General features: G+C 36.1%; 1 protein-coding gene across 5 annotated transcripts in view; it reads right to left on the bottom strand.

The window, feature by feature from the left end:
• Positions 1-2,411: 2,411 nt before the first annotated feature.
• The window catches only part of LOC123526327 (contactin-like), a 62,210-nt gene continuing 46,638 nt past the window's right edge, over positions 2,412-17,983 (bottom strand). For all 5 annotated transcript variants that reach the window (XM_045305424.2, XM_045305426.2, XM_045305425.2 and 2 more), the window contains 12 exons: positions 17,802-17,965; positions 15,498-15,624; positions 14,897-15,070; positions 13,076-13,237; positions 12,688-12,782; positions 11,658-11,744; positions 11,257-11,416; positions 10,402-10,523; positions 9,776-9,995; positions 8,930-9,045; positions 7,661-7,838; positions 2,412-3,520 (listed from right to left, as the gene is read on the bottom strand). In XM_045305424.2, coding sequence (XP_045161359.2) covers positions 3,348-3,520; positions 7,661-7,838; positions 8,930-9,045; positions 9,776-9,995; positions 10,402-10,523; positions 11,257-11,416; positions 11,658-11,744; positions 12,688-12,782; positions 13,076-13,237; positions 14,897-15,070; positions 15,498-15,624; positions 17,802-17,965 — 1,778 coding nt within the window. In that variant the 3' untranslated portion in view covers positions 2,412-3,347. The remainder of the gene's footprint in view (positions 3,521-7,660; positions 7,839-8,929; positions 9,046-9,775; positions 9,996-10,401; positions 10,524-11,256; positions 11,417-11,657; positions 11,745-12,687; positions 12,783-13,075; positions 13,238-14,896; positions 15,071-15,497; positions 15,625-17,801; positions 17,966-17,983) is intronic.

The following is a 17,983-nucleotide window of genomic DNA, read 5'->3' as shown; positions in this document are numbered from 1 at the left end:
ATTATAATATCAGTTTTGACAGCCAGTCTTATCAATCTTTAATAATCATGATTTTTCAATACCAGTCCAACATAAATATCATCTTAGGCCATTCGAAACATTCTTGGAGTATAATATACTATAATATAATAATATTGACACAGTCTTTTCAAGCTGTAATAATCAAAATATATCAATATAAACAAAACAAGGACATAAGTTTTTGCCATTCAAAATAGTCTAGCATAAAACTGCTATTAGTGCGGTTTCCAATGTGTGTTTTACTGTAAAAGAGTAAACGTCTATCAAAAGGAGATCACGTGTTGCTAAATATACATTTTCATATATGCGGGTTCGGCATGATGATATGACATGTAATAAAAACATTTAGCAAGCCTAGAAGATAATCAACGCCTATTAACATTATTGTTTTTATTTAATATGGCTTTCGAGATCTACACGTTTTATGGTAGAATATGTGCTTACCGTTATAGCACTTTCAGAATCCCTCGGAATACGTTGATGCCCAGGGACCCAGCAAACTGTCGGAATTCGTCAGATGTTATAACACAGTAAGACCTGTGTTACCTTTACACAACAAACTGCATATATTCGTTAAAAACGATGAAACTAAAAACATCAGTGGATATTATGCATGATTTCGATGACTGTAAAGTAAATATTTACAATGATTACTTAATGTTTCAAGCAATTGATTTACAATATGCATGACATAGACTGAAATGTTATCTACGAGTGATACGTGACTACAATGCGAGCGCATTGTGCAGTATAAATGTTGTTGTTTTATGAAAGCACTTCTTTTGGGTGCTCCCCGAATCTTTGTAGCACATGTTAAAGGGAAAATCAAGATAAAAATTTCCCTCCTTCAAGACATCCAATAGATATGTGCTTGACCCTCACATACAGCATAGCAAATCAACGTGCTATATGAAATACTCAGATCAGAAACTTCCAGCTTCATACTGCTAGTAAGTGGTTAAACATTTTATGTATTTGAGTTTCCGGTTTGCAATTTGTTCATGTAGATATGCAATTTAACTATAATACTCTTAAATGCATGGAACGATGGTCAAATAACTTTGCACACTTATCCACCATTTACAAGATTGTATTTGGAATGAAAGAGCCCTTTTTCTATGACATTTTCATGTGTGGTTGTAAATATAAAATAAACAAACGTATTCCTCAAACAAAAAATAAGATATATCGCGAGCAAGAAACAAAAGATCAATATCATGCTTTGATGTCAAAGATTATTTCATGCGGGTATGGAAATTGTACGAATTTGACAAAACTATGCTCATGTCAGGATGGCTCATTTTGTTGCACACAAGAAAATATTCTTCCTAAATATCTAATGCCCAAATTTGATACTATTTACCAAGGGTAGCCCGGGTAAACAAATGTCTCGAAAGATTTTTTTTTAATTTTAGTAAATTTTTATCTTTCGTTGTGCTGAAAATAAGCTTAAGAAGGATTCCTTGTGCAGTATAGTCGATTTAAAGTTACAATACACTCATTCATATTCATATATTAATGATAAGATTTAGTAAACCAAATCATGCAAAACATTTTAGTCTGTGGAAAATACTCGTATTGGTCACGTTTGTGTTGTATACTACAACCGGCATAAACTGTGTTGATTTTAAAGCGTATGACAGCTTCTGAGAAAATCAATTATTAAGCATGCCTTTAATTGAGTTTTTACTCATTTGATGTACTCACTCCATAGCTAAACAAGAAATATCTTTAAAAATGATGGTCGGCGAATTGTAATAAGGAAAGAAGTTTATGAATTTTTCATCTAACATTCATCTTTCATCTAACATTTTTCAAATTGCAAAACTAAACACCGCACTTTAACAATTTAAATGGTTCTCTTTTAAGTTTTCGCAAAGGTTTCGTAGGGTTGCAATTTTGTTTCGTTTATCCTTAGACGAGACGAATAATTACAGTAGTTTGATGGAGATTCATGAAGCGGTTCTTGAGAAGAGGTCATTAAACGTGTTTATATTTTTAGCTAAATTGGTCCCTATCCCCATTTGTAACAAAATAGCAGGAGACCATACGATATTGTTACACATCGAGTTTGATAAAAATCCATTACATTTTAGTGGTTAATGCGAAGAAAGGCATATCTATTTTTAGCTATAGTGGTCCCTAATAGGGCCCAAGTTCCTATATAAATAAATTTAGAAGAGGACCTTATAATGATGCTCCAGACCAAGTATGACAAAGATCCACCAAGCTGTTCATGAGACGCTGTATAAAGGCATTTCTAGTTTTAGCTCTAGCAGCCCCTAAAAGGGGTTCAATGTCCCAGCTGAACAAAGTTGGCTGCGGGCCTAATAAAGATGCTACAAATCAAGTTTGATTAGAATACATGAGAAAAAAAATCAATAAAAGGATTTTTTTATTTATTGTTTTTATTTATTTCTAAAATAGGCCAACTGATCCCACTTTAACAAATGCATATTCGCTATTCATGAATCTTTGCACAATGACGTCACACCTATAAAACGTGAAGGTCAAGCAAAACATACAATTGTAATTATTTCAATATTTCTGTCTTATAAGCAAAGTTTGACCGTAGTCATATCACATAAATAAACTGTATGCAGCGTACCTTCATTTCAGTGTAATGAGATTCAGTCATTATATAGCATATATATAATAAAACAGATTTCAGCTGAGTTCAATATTTGCATACCATACTAAAGAAAAATATTCATATATAATAAATCAGTTAAATAATTTATAACAAATATATCAAAGCAAACAAGTACTCATTTTAATATGCAATCTGAATAAGTCACAAAAGCAAGAAACCTTTTCATATACAGACGACTATTGTAACAAGGAAAATCTTTTAAAAATCACTTCTCTACATAAAAGACTCTTATCACACCCTTATTCATGTGATACGCAGACCGTATTCAGCTCTTTCTTTAATTTGATATATGTTGGTATTTGAACAGGTTTTTATCATATTTATTAAACTTACTTATCATTTTGAGATATATCAATATTCTTGCTAAATATACTGAGCCAAAGTTAGCTTTAAAACTGTGAACAGCGTCGTTTAGGATAAACGCTTTGTCTACATTTCACTCAGCGTAGCACAATCAACAGAGTGAAAGAAATTGACACTCTCGTCCAATCAGGCAGTGTGTTACATAAATCTTCCATTTTGATAAATCATCTATAATGCGTTATCAAGTAGTTTGATTTGCAAACTGAAGTCACGTGGCATAGGTAACGAAAAGGAATTTAGACAGCGTCGCCGAAAAAACAGACACAATCTTAGAATCATATTTCATCACAAAAGAAATAGAAATATCTCTTCAGAATAACGGAGTGCTTTTGGCAAGAATAAAATATAAAATTGTCACAAAAGTTATATAAAATGATTCTCCTGTGATGCCGTCACTTCCACATGTTCTGGTATATTCGTCAGAATAACATATTTGAGAAGTTGTTGGATCTATCGGAATGTTGAGCGCTTGGCCATCTTTACCTAGAAATACAATCACTTATTAGGATTCTAATGTCATGAATAACTTATAACACATGTTGTGCTAACAAAAGTTCAATTATCTACAATAATGTGCCTATCAGCAACCGCTCTATTTCGAGCAGCCCCTGGACAAAACATCATGTTCAGATTCGACGAGTTTCCAGTTATTTTTTTTCCATTCATAAGCAACTGTTACGGACTAAAATACCGGTTCTATGGGTTTCTACATAAGTTTACTGTTAGCTTGACCTTTAACTTACTGACACCCGAAACAATAGGGACCAACTACTGACGAAGGAAATACATCTCAAGTTGACTGTCTGAAACTGTTGCTAGCCACAATTTCACTTTGACCTTTCATCTACTGACCACCGAACAAAACAGTCACACACTGACTAAAACGATAATGTTTAGAGACCGTCCTCACGGTACTGTAGGCCAAATGGTCATCTATTCATTGATCGCAAACAATTTCAAGTCTAAATGTAACTGAGATTTTGGCCATTTGACTAAGAGGACCCGAAAACGACAGATATAATCTTATCATCAGAATTACAATGCAGTTGCCCAGCGTTCTCCAGCTATTGATCGGAAACCAAATGGCGTACGGACCTAAACAAAGGAATTCCTTCAATGGGCTGGGGTGTATGATTTATATAAAACATCGGCATGCATTAGCACAGCTTCCTAACAGCATCTGTACTTTTTCCTTGGAGATTATAAGCGAAAATGTAAAATATAGCTAGCTAAACGACTCTCAACTAGAGCTATCTCTGAATGTGATTAATACCCCGGCACTATGGAATTTTCAGGAGAAATAAGAACTTCTGTCTAAATGCAACGGCATATTACTCTGCAATTTCAAAAATGACCTTTACAAAATATGCCAAGAAAATTCATACTCCATAGTGATCATGTGCATTAAGATTCATTGGAATCTATTTCAAACTGTGGAAGTAGTTCGTAGCACACAGGTCCTAAGCTGATTGGAAATTGTGACTTTTTTATCATTTAACAGTACATGTAGTCTTAGTTAAGAAAAAACAAGTGAATGAAGTATTGCCATGCAATACAAAGTCCCCTACTGGAGGCACCTTATTTTCTCTACTGCAGTATAACATAATGAACTGATATATGTCAATGTATAAACAATATTGTACTATACAGTGGAACCTCCCTAATCCGAACCCCTCTAATCCGAAAACCTTTCTAAACTGAACGAATCATTTGGTCCCATTTTTCTTATTCATTCTCTATTGTAAAAATACCCTTGTAATCCGAAACCTCTCTACTCTGAAAACCGAACAAACTTTTGCGATTTTTATATCTAATTACATTAGAATCTACCTTTCTAATACGAACCTTAGTCAATGTATCTGATGTAAATCTTGCTCACTTTTGACATTTTTCAGTCTGTTTACAATTTTAGCTATTACTCTTTATAATGGTGTCAACCAATAGGCCCCAACACTGGTAATCAAAAGTCATGTCATTGTCAGAGTTTTGCTTTGTGGATCCATGCAATAAGCACAGATGTGAAGGAAGCAAGTTCAGATAGTTTGTCTGAACAGAAATTTGTAAGAATAGACATACGTGCAATAAGAACTGCCAATGTATAGATCCTATCAATCTGTACCTTCCTCAAAAGATTTTTGTGCAATTTGTTCATTTAAACACTGAAAGTGGTACTAAATCCGATCATTACATTTTCTGGGAATGTAGGAGTGGTGAAAAAATGTTTACAAGTGATATTGAGAAGTTGAATTAACATGAAATTTACATTACCTTAAAGCAATCTACATGCTGCTTATAATTTGATAATTTTTATAAGTCTGTACACAAAAAGATAAATTTACACTTCATGTGTGACAAACAGCATAATGTTTCATTCTAAAATAGAAACCTTTCTAATCCGAAAACCCCTCTGATCCGCACTTTTTTTCTGGTCCGAGCATGTTCGGATTAGACTGGTTCCACTGTATATACAATATAATATAACAAAGCACTTGGATTAAAATTTGCATATATAAAAACGTACAGTTGTTTTCATTTGGAATTTTTTTGACCGATTATACAAAAGGTTATCATAAAAATTATTTATAGTAACAACAAAGTGAAATTAATCCTAAAAAAAAATATATATCTGTATAATGTAAGTCCACAAGAAACTCTTTACCAGGTGGAGATAGATCAAAATACACCTAAAAATTAGATGTAATATGCATGTTGTACCACAGAAAAGTCACGATTTTTCCCTACGGCCAGTAATAAAAAAGTTACAATATAATCTATTTATAGTAACAACAAAGGAACGTAATTCTAAAAAAGTGTGCCTCATGGTGGTGAACATTTGTGCCGAGTTACATCAAAATCCCTCCATGCATGAAGAAGAAATGCTCCGGACAAAGTCATTCTTGAATTTGACCATCGACCTCTAAGTATGACCTTGACCTTAGACCTAGGGACCTGGTTCTGGTGCATGACAATTCGTCTCATCGTGGTGAACATTTGTGCCAAGTTACATTAAAACCCCTCCATGCATAAAGAAGAAATGCTCCAGACAGTCATTCTTGAATTTCACCTTTGACCTCTAAGTATGACATTGACCTTAGACCTAGGGCCCGGGCTTTGCGCCCATGTTGTCTCATCCAGGGGAATGTTTGTGCCAACTGATATTTAAATCCTGTTTTGCATGACAAAATTATAGACTGGACAGGAAAAAAATCCTATTGACCTTTGATCTAAAAGTGTGACCTTGACCTTTAAGCTAAGTTTCTGAGTGTTGTGCATGACATGTCATCTCATCATAGGGAACATTTATGCCATATAATATTGTAATCCCTTGATGGATGACAGAGTTCTGGCCAGGACAGGAAAAAAACTCTATTGACCTTTGGCCTCCAATTGTGACCTTGACCTTTAAGCTAGGGGTCTTGGTTTTGCGCAGAACATGTTGTCTCATCATGGGGAACATTTGTGCCAAGTAATATCAAAATCCCTTGATGGATGACAGAGTTCTGGCCAGGACAGGAAAAAAACTCTATTGACCTTTGGCCTCCAATTGTGACCTTGACCTTTAAGCTAGGGGTCTTGGTTTTGCGCAGAACATGTTGTCTCATCATGGGGAACATTTGTGCCAAGTAATATCAAAATCCCTTCATAGATGGCAGAGTTATGGACTGGACAGGGAAAAAGCCCGACTGACCTTTGACCCCCAATTGTGACCTTGACCTTTGAGCTAGGGCTCCGGGATTTGCGCATGACATGCTGTCTCATCATGGAGAACATATGTGCCAAGTAATATTGAAATCCCTTAATGAATAACAGAGTTATGGACCGGACACGAAACAGACCCTGTTCATGCCATGTTAACATTTGACTGCTAAGTGTGACCTTGACCTTTGAGCTAGGGATCTGACACATTGTCTTATTATGAGGTACAATTGTGCCAATTGATATTAAAATCCCTTAATGGATGAGAGAGTTATGAACCAGACAGAAAAAAGCCCTTTTGACCTTTGACCTCCAATTGTGGCCTTGACCTTTAAGTTAGGGGTGTGGGTTTTGCGTATGACACGTCGTCTCATCATGGGGAACATTTGTTTCAAGTAATATTAAAATCCCTTCATGGATGAAAGAGTTAAGGACCGGACACGAAACAGACCCTGTTCATGCCATGTTAACATTTGACTGCTAAGTGTGACCTTGACCTTTGAGCTAGGAGTCTGAAAGTTGTGCATGACACATCGTCTTATTATGAGGTACTATTGTGCCAAGTGATATTGAAATCCCTTCATGGATGGGAGAGTTATGGACCGGACAGGAAAAAAACCCTGTTGACCTTTGACCTCCAACTGTGACCTTGACCTTTAAGCTAAGGGTCCGGGTTTTGCGCATGACACGTCGTCTCATCATGGGGAACATTTGTGCCAAGTAATATTAAAATCCCTTCATGGATAAAAGAGTTAAGGACCGGACACGAAATTGCGGACGGACGGAATGGCGGAATGACAGAATAACGGAATGACAGAATGACGGAATGACGGAAAAGCGCATTCCTATAGTCCCCGAAACTGGTTTTCAACCAGTAGGGGACTAAAAACGTTTAGAGATAGTTTTATATGCGTAATAGACTCTCACCTGCTAAGGAGAAGTAGACAGCCTCACTGAGCCCACCGTCCCCAGCACGACTGTATCCGAGAACCCTGAGAATATATACTGAGTTCTGTTGTAAGCCCTCTATAACCGCTTCGTTCACCTTACCAACCTTAGTATCTGTCGCCGTCCTTAAGTCCTCTTGTAACTTCCAAACCCTCAGCTATACAGAAAAAGTAATGACATTAAAAAAACATGCTTCCAGATGTATCTACCACACTCTTAATTCGACAAAAAGAAACAATGTCACATGAAAAGAGCAGAACAGAACATTAATTTACGAAACCAACTAATATGATCACAAGATCACAAGTGTAACGTAATTTAGTCATCTGGAGTTTTTTTTGTTGTTTTTTTTTCTTTTTTTTTTTGCGTAGTTCTACCTGTAGTATACAATCCAATTATATTTCCTAGACAATTCTCTGCAGTTCCTTATTACTAAATATAATAAATAAAATGTTTTTCCACATGTTGGCGTTGAATATAAAGAATATCAAATATCATTTTTAAATCAAGTAAAGCTTTCAAACATATAAGCGAACATTAACCATATAGTCAAACATATCTAAACAACAACAACAACATACTTGATTGCTGTACAGATGAACTAAGTTTAGGCATACAGACACTAAAAAGAAAAATGGCGCGAAAAAAATGGTAGTCGCATAATGTCGGATACAAATAGTCCTCAGTTTTTTTGCTCTGTAGAGCTATTTTCCTTATTTTCTTTGCAATTTTTTTGGTAAAATCACAGGACAGATCTATGCTTGACATGTAGGTAGCATTTTCATAATGAAATAACAACATTACAAAATTTTTCATGGAAACGTAGATCATACACCACCAGTATAATTTGGGGTCTCATTTTTTAGCTGATTTTGCAGTTTGTGTGTTTGACTGAAATTACTTTTCTTGCATCAAACATGACCCCCACTTTTCTTTTGAATTTTAGTTAGTACTGACAACATTCTTCAAGAAAATGTAGGTTACAAAAATTTAAAATGGGTCCTGATGTGTGCTGCGGTCATTGGAATTAGGTCAATTTTATATAGGATAAAGAACAACAACTATTTAGTGTGTTATAACCTTTAAGCACCGGCAGTTCAAGGCTAAAAAAATGAGAGATATCTAACGTTGAAAAAGTGGATATAGTATTCACAAACATTAAGTTCTAATTGGGTAAATTATAGTAGAAGATTGCTAACATTGTAACCTAACATAAACTGCTATCATATCCACGCATTTTATACTCACAATATAACCCTGCAGAGATTCTTCCAGAGGGTAGGCCCCTACACCCCTCCATTTAACCAACACACTGTTAGGGCCCTGCTGGTACACGGTCACAAACGTTGGGTGATCATGTAGGGCTGAAATAGACTACTTTTTCTCTCATTTGTACCTTTTGACATACACTTTAAAATATAACGTTTCTTTGTTATTTAAAGGGTTTACATATATAATGTGTTTACCTTAACTATACCGCTTGAACTGAAGTTCCATTAACTGAATATCTACTAGTATATTTAAAGCTGTTTAAAACATTCTCTCGAATTTCGTCCTTTTCATGCAACTAATGATTCATCACTAAAAATTTCAATGTGTGCGGGATGCTTCCCCTCGGAATTCTTTTTAAACATTAATATGAAATGATGCTCAACGTTGGAAAACTTTGCTTATATGCCTTGTTTTGTCATTCGTGCTAAGTTATTTTTTTTTTGAAAATCTGCTTCTGTTTCAATCAGAACATGAAGTGTACGTATAATCTGTTGCATAATAGATAGTTATAGGTTTAGGTGGGTCAACTTTTAAGTAGATCAACAAACTTCTATTCTAAAACAAGTCTAAAATGTTTTCCCGCCACTACAGTGTCCATTTGTGGCAGTTTTACTTTGCGATGCCTAGCTCTGACTGTGTTTACTGTAAGCTATTCTTCCAGGAAATCTACACTTTACCTTTTAGTGTCTATACTGTATGTGGCAAGTCAATATCAAAGAACACTGTATCTGATCTGTAATTATTTTAAGCAAACAAACTTGTCAAACATTGCGATATCTCAGAAAAAATAGGTATCACATTTATATTTGTCTGATAACTTACGCAAATTAGAAGTTTCTGATCTGCGCCACTCCCCTTTCGGTCCAAAACCGGCGCCATTAAAGACTTGAACACGTGCAAAATATTCCATATTTGGGATCAAACCTATCAACTGGACGTGCTCTGTTTGACCGTAGACATCTTTCGTTAAAATCTGGTTTAAAATGGGGTCTGGCTCCGAACCGAACGGATCCTGATCGTGGATATTTGCGTAGTAGTGTATCTAGATACAAAAATAAAATGAGTGAACTAACTGTATATTACGAGTGCCTGCGGGCTATTTCAGTTGATACAATTTTCAAATGATTTCCTTTGCGTGTAAGAAACTGTGTTTTCATAAGTATGGCTGTGCGCACCACTGCCGCCGGACCAGAAACAAAATTTCAGTGAAGATGCCTCCATGAAATCTACATTTTTACCTTTTCATGTCTATACTATATGTGAGTCATATGTAGTATGTTTTGTCAAGTTTTGTTAAAACAATCTGAGTTATACTGTAGTAGCATGACTTTTTGCCAATAAATTGCAAATTGTAAAACAAATAAAAATTAGGTATCACCCAACTTCACCCTCCTCCGTTATAACTTAGTACATTTTATGAGGGTAGGAAATCAAATAATCATACATACCCGATATCCTGCAATACGTCCTTTTATAGCCTCTCTAGTATCGGGGACAACATCCCAGTACACGATTATACTGGTAGCATTATATGTCATTGCATATTGTGACACAGGCGCAGTGTTAGGCACTGTAAAGAATGAAACATAATTGCAGCGGTAATTATTGTACGTCATTATATCTTGTGATAAAGGAAAACTGTAAGATACTGTAAACAATTTAAACAGTAATACTAGTGGTTGCAAAGTAAAACATTGCATCTTGTGGTATAGGAACACTGATAGGTACTGTCATCAATATAAACAGTAATGTTGGTTGCAACGTAAGGTATTACGTCTTTTAAAACAGCCTCACTGTTAGGCACTGTAAATTATATACACAGTAATACTGGTTGCAAAGAAAGACATAACATGCTTTGCTGCCTGAAATGTAAATTAGATCTGTTAGCAGTGCACGTCTTTTTCTTTTCGCCTTAATTGCAACTACAAACGGAGACAGAATACCTCAAACTGCACACATGATATACATTCCCAACTACAACTAACTTTCAGTTGTAGCTGCAGTCATTTTGACCCGTTTTGCATTTCTCAAACATTTTTACCATCAAGCCTACAAATACCTTGATCAACACTGTCAAAGTTGTACTAAGTCCCCCCTGCAAAAATAGTACAATTATATAAACTGTATTAAAAGGTCACTATTTCGTTGATTTAATATTATGTATAAAACACCTGTTTTTTGCGGGGGGGGGGGGGGGGGGTTGTTGTTTTTTTGTTTGTTTTGCATGTATGTACCAAAAGTGGTTCCTAAAGACCGGGACGACTATAATTTATTACATATGTCCCAAGAAGAATTATACTCACTTCCTTCTGCCGAGTATATGATCTGCTCTGTTGAGTTTGGACCGTGCCCATTATCATTGTACGCTCCGACCTTGACCCTGTACTGAAGATAATAGTTATCTGTCCCCACTGTAACAACATAACGCCCTTCTTTTAAAGCCCTGTCGTTATCAGCTTTTTCCTAAAATTAAAGAACTCTTAAAAAGTACTGAAACAAGAAACGAGGTTTCCAATATGCTCAAGTTGTGTCTGGAAAAAATGTAGATATTACATATATAATGGCACATGAAAAACAACTACCAGTCGTTAAACGACTTCCATGAAATGTCTTTATATTGAATTCAATGAACTTTCAGTGATTTGCTCATTAGAAATTAAATAAATTGGAGTATTTACCAATTAAAGAGTGGAAGCAAGCTTACCAATTTCCAGTCTTTCGTATCTCCTTGTCTCTTCCAGTAGACGTAGTATATAAGATTGGACCCACAGTGCTCAGACTCATCTAATATCTAAAGGTAAATAAAGTATGAACAAGAAACTAAGCGTTGGAATCTCATTAGTCAAGTTTACATTTTGATTTGCAATAGGAGAACAATTCAAGCTCTTAAATTTGTTTTCGCATAAACGCATTGCTTAGAAATAAATACTGTTTGCTTTTTTAAGATTATTAGTGGGGAAGGGATGGGGAGGGAGGTGGAGAGAAGGAATACATGGTTAGTGGCGAAAATGCACTCTGTGATGAAGTCGAAAAAAAGTCCCAATAAAATAGTGCCTATTTTTTGTTTTTAGTTCTGTGTGTTAAAACGACATTATTTTATCCGCGGAACGTATTTTACTACGATTTAAGCATTTTTATGCTTCTGTTTACATTTTACGAACTAGGCACTTGAAAATAAAAGAATGATGTTTACTTTGCGTCTTGAGTTGTGGTTTTATGTGGTTCAATTATTATTCGACTCGACTGTCAATCCCCTTTAAGATTCTTCAGTTTTCTACGTCGGATATATAATGTGCCCTTCGACTGAGTGAACTCCGAGAATGTATGCAGACGTTTACAAGGTCGGTTATTCGGTCAGAAATGTGTTTCCTCGGGGTAGATGCTGATTTTTTTGATTTTTTTTTTCAGTTTTTGGCACATTTAGTACCTTGTAGAACAGGTCTTTCAGTAATATTCTATCCAGTCTCGAGTAGGATTACAGCGTGTCACTGATTTTTTGTCATTTCCTAATGTCTTTTTCACCATTAACGAAATTTGAATAGATCTGTCAAGAAATGTTATTTTTGTAGGTGTAAGAAAAATGCCGTGCTCTTAGAATTACTAAATACGGAGATATTTCGTCTAGTGTTCCTTAATCAATAGTTCTTCAAACAACTGATTTTTTCTAAGATATGAAGAACAGGTAGGGGAAGTACTTCGGTTTTGAAAGTTTGAAGTGTTTAATTCACAGTTACCTCCCATGTTATGGTTAACGTTCCTACTTTCCCGCCACCACCAGACACGTGCCTAGGTGCTATAATTGGTGCAGTTTGTTCAATCTTCACGAACGCTGTTATATAGAAAACAGGTAAATTTATCGTAAAATTAAACTTATAAAAATAATATTTAAACTTGAATACAAGTTCATTTCACCTTTTTAAAGATTGAAGTAAACAAATCGAGTTTAAAGTGAACTTAACGTAAAGTTACGTCTTGAAAAGTTGCAAAATTTGATAGACTATGTCAAATCAAAACACTTTTGGTTACTTAAGTATTTTATTTACCCTTGAAAAGAAACAAAAAAAACATCTCGTAGACAAATCTATAAACGACACCACCATGATATTAACATCAACTGCTTACATGATGGTTTACTGGCCTCCTGACCTCTCCCGAATGCGTTAATGGCTCGAACCCTGAACCTGTAATTAGTGTTAGGTATCAGCTGATGTACTGTTATGGCGCGCTGGTCAGTACGTTTCCCTAAATTGCTAGCTTCCGTGACAGTTACATATTCTTGGACATCTAAAACAAGTAATAAAAACTACAGGTCAAACAATTTATTGTTACATGTGAAATGTATAATATCCTTACCTGGTTGTATTGTACATGAAGTACCTACAGTCCATACTTTGCCTGAACAGAACTGTACACAGCGCTACTATAGTGTTCTTGTACTTGAAGCAGCTACAGTCCACACTTTGCATGAACAGAACTGTACACAACGCTACTGTAGTTTTTATTGTAAACGAAGAAGCTACAGTCCTCATGTTGCCTGTACAGAACTGTTCACCACACTTCTATAGTTTTGTTGTACTCGAAGTAGCTACAGTCCACAAGTCGCTTGAACAAGTCGCTGTAAGCAACGCTGCTATACTCTTTGTTGTACATGAAGCAGCTACAGTCCAAATATTGCCTAAAAAGAACTGTACACAGCGCTTCTATAGTCTTTATTGCACCTGAATCAGCTACAGTCCACATGCTGCCTGAACAGAACTGCACACATTCCTAATATAGTCTTTATTGTATCTGAACTAGCTATAGTCCACACAATGTCTGAACAGAACTGTATACAACGCTACTATAGTCTTTATTGTATCTGAACTAGCTACGGTCCACGTGTTTTCTGAACAGAACTGTATACAACGCTACTATAGTCTTTATTGTATCTGAACTAGCTACGGTCCACGCGTTTTCTGAACAGAACTGTATACAACGCTACTATAGTCTTTAATGTATCTGAACTAGCTACGGTCCACGCGTTTTCTGAACAGAACTGTATACAACGCTACTATAGTCTTTATTGTATCTGAACTAGCTACAGTCCACGCGTTGTCTGAACAGAACTGTATACAACGCTACTATAGTCTTTACTGCATCTGAACTAGCTACGGTCCACGCGTTTTCTGAACAGAACTGTATACAACGCTATTTTAGTCTTTATTGCATCTGAACTAGCTACAGTCCACGCGTTTTCTGAACAGAACTGTATACAACGCTACTATATTCTTTATAGCATCTGAACTAGCTATAGTCCACGCGTTTTCTGAACAGAACTGTATACAACGCTACTATAGTCTTTATTGCATCTGAACTAGCTACAGTCCACGCGATGTCTGAACAGAACTGTATACAACGCTACTATAGTCTTTATTGCATCTGAACTAGCTATAGTCCACGCGTTTTCTGAACAGAACTGTATACAACGCTACTATAGTCTTTATTGCATCTGAACTAGCTACAGTCCACGCGATGTCTGAACAGAACTGTATACAACGCTACTATAGTCTTTATTGCATCTGAACTAGCTACAGTCCACGCGTTGTCTGAACAGAACTGTATACAACGCTACTATAGTCTTTATTGTATCTGAACTAGCTACAGTCCACGCGTTGTCTGAACAGAACTGTATACAACGCTACTATAGTCTTTACTGTATCTAAACTAGCTACAGTCCACGCGTTGTCTGAACAGAACTGTTCATAACGCAACTATAGTTTATATTTTAAGAGAAGAAGATACAGTCCACACGTTGCCAGATCAGGTCTTTACACAGTGCTACCATAGTCTACTTAGTTTGATCACTTATTCTACATGAAACAACCATTTTCCGCACGTTCTTTAAAGTAAACGTTATTATACCCGAAGCTATTATATTTAAGTCGAAATGGTGACGTTACTTACCTGAAGCAACTACATACCAGACGTTTGGATGATAACCAGTTTCTGCTTCGATATCAAAACCTGTAATTGCTCCTCCATGATTGATTTCCGTCGTCAACGACCAAGTAAGCCGCACAGATCTCGTTGTTATAGAGTCAACATCCGGATAGACACCTGCTGGGGCCCCCGGCGGTCCTACGCAACAGATAAAATGATCTGCAACCTGTTCATGTCTCAAGGGTCCGTAATCATCAAACAATTAAGTTTTAACAAATATTCGATTTTCCATAACTTTGCAATTTTGCCGAGCTGTTGTTAGCTACAGTGTGCACGGACTTCACGCAGTTTCATTATAATGTGTGCAAATATACCAAAAACTTAAAAAAATAACTTAAAAATGTCATGCTGAAATCTAAGTCTTAGCTTCAAGCTGAAAAAGTACTAGTTAAATCTCGACTGCCCTTGGCATGTACCCTTCAATATATAACGCACAAATTTGTATTTATTTATTTAGACCCTATATCATACTAAGCATAGATTTATATTTATTCACTTTTACTTCAATACGTCGCCGAGGTTTTTTTGTTTAGAAAATATAACATTCAATAGCATAGACTTTTACCTTGTACTTCTAGTGTAGCAAATCGCTGTATTGACTGTAGCGTTGTTATGGCAACGCATTCGTACACACCCGAGTTTTTAAACTGAGCATTAGTTATGTATAAACCGTCTAAGCTGTTTCGTTGGCCCTGAAAATAAAATGCCATTCAGAGGTTAACTGGAACATAATAACCAAACACTTACACCAAAATTTTATATGCAAAAACACACAATTTTTGTTTGAAACTGAAAAAAATAATAATGATGTTTTTTTCTCCAAAATATTAAAGTGCAAAAATCAATATAAATGTTATAGAAGCAGTTTTGCTAAACTTAATCACTAGAACTTTTACATTTGGTATACGACTTGATTCATTTCACAGCAACACCGCAGTCCGTCTGTGTGATCTTTATCTAAAGCAGTTCGTAAACACTTGAAATTAAAACATTTCAAATAGGTCTATTTACATAGAGGTTTGTATATGTATCGATATATGACAAAATCTGACACAACAAATACTAGTAATAAAAATAGTAAAAACGATATTCAATAGCAGTAAAATTCACGATGAATTGTTACTTTGCTTTAAAATATTGTTTTTATTTTACCCCGATGTCTAGCACCAATATGTCGGTTAGTTTTACTCTCAAATGTTTAAATTTTAAAAAAGGACAATTTGGGGTCGTTTATACATCAGTTTGACAAAGTGCACTAAATAAAAAGTCAGAAGGTAAAGCGTTTGTTTTTTTTAGTGTCACTCCTTATAAAAGGGCCACTTTGTCTTATAATACACCTTTGCCTAGTACCTTGCTGTTGATAACAATGCTTAGCAGCTCTTCTCTTTATACGTCTGCAACAGAACGGGTCGTAATGAAGCTTGATGCCACAACCAAACAAGCCAGGACCTGCGGTGTACTTTGTATACTATATACCAAACAAGCCAGGACCTGCGGTGAACTTTGTATACTATATTCCAAACAAGCCAGGACCTGCTGTGTACTTTGTATACTATATACCTAACAAGCCAGGACCTGCGGTGTACTTTGTATACTATATTCCAAACAAGCTAGGACCTGCGGTGTACTTTGTATACTATATACCAAACAAGCCAGGACCTGCGGTGTACTTTGTATACTATATTCCTAACAAGCCAGGACTGCGGTGTACTCTGTATACTATATACCAAACAAGCCAGGACCTGCGGTGTACATTGTATACTATATACCAAACAAGCCAGGACCTGCGGTGTACTTTGTATACTATATACCAAACAAGCCAGGACCTGCGGTGTACTTTGTATACTATATTCCAAACAAGCCAGGACCTGCGGTGTACTTTGTATACTATATACCAAACAAGCCAGGACCTGCGGTGTACTTTGTATACTATATTCCAAACAAGCCAGGACCTGCGGTGTACTCTGTATACTATATACCTAACAAGCCAGGACATGCGGTGTACTCTGTATACTATATACCAAACAAGCCAGGACCTGCGGTGTACATTGTATACTATATACCAAACAAGCCAGGACCTGCGGTGTACTTTGTATACTATATACCAAACAAGTCAGGACCTGCGGTGTACTTTGTATACTATGTTTGGTATACTATATACCAAACAAGCCAGGACCTGCGGTGTACTTTGTATACTATATACCAAACAAGCCAGGACCTGCGGTGTACTTTGTATACTATATTCCAAACAAGCCAGGACCTGCGGTGTACTTTGTATACTATATACCAAACAAGCCAGGACCTGCGGTGTACTTTGTATACTATATTCCAAACAAGCCAGGACCTGCGGTGTACTCTGTATACTATATACCTAACAAGCCAGGACATGCGGTGTACTCTGTATACTATATACCAAACAAGCCAGGACCTGCGGTGTACATTGTATACTATATACCAAACAAGCCAGGACCTGCGGTGTACTTTGTATACTATATACCAAACAAGCCAGGACCTGCGGTGTACTTTGTATACTATGTTTGGTATACTATATACCAAACAAGCCAGGACCTGCGGTGTGCTTTGTATACAATGTTTGGTATTCTATATACCAAACAAGCCAGGACCTGCGGTGTACTTTGTATACTATATACCAAACAAGCCAGGACCTGCGGTGTACTTTGTATACTATGTTTGGTATACTATATACCAAACAAGCCAGGACCTGCGGTGTACTTTGTATACTATATACCAAACAAGCCAGGACCTGCGGTGTACTTTGTATTCTATATACCAAACAAGCCAGGACCTGCGGTGTACTTTGTATACTATATACCAAACAAAGCAGATATTAATGCAAATACATACTTACGTTAACATACTCTGGTGACAATGTATAATCTATTTCCTTGCCATTGAATTTCCATAGATATGTTAAATCGTAATTGTGACCAATGGACGCGTGGCAGAACATAAACGCTGTTCTGTTTACTTGAACTGTACTCGGGGTTGGTGCTTGGGTAAAAACAATGCCATCTGTAATACATATATTAT

Source organism: Mercenaria mercenaria, chromosome 14 (genome assembly GCF_021730395.1).
Source record: "Mercenaria mercenaria strain notata chromosome 14, MADL_Memer_1, whole genome shotgun sequence".
NCBI lineage: Eukaryota > Metazoa > Mollusca > Bivalvia > Venerida > Veneridae > Mercenaria > Mercenaria mercenaria.
The sequence above is the reverse complement of the archived record's forward strand: the minus strand, read 5'-3'. Positions and strand labels throughout refer to the sequence as shown.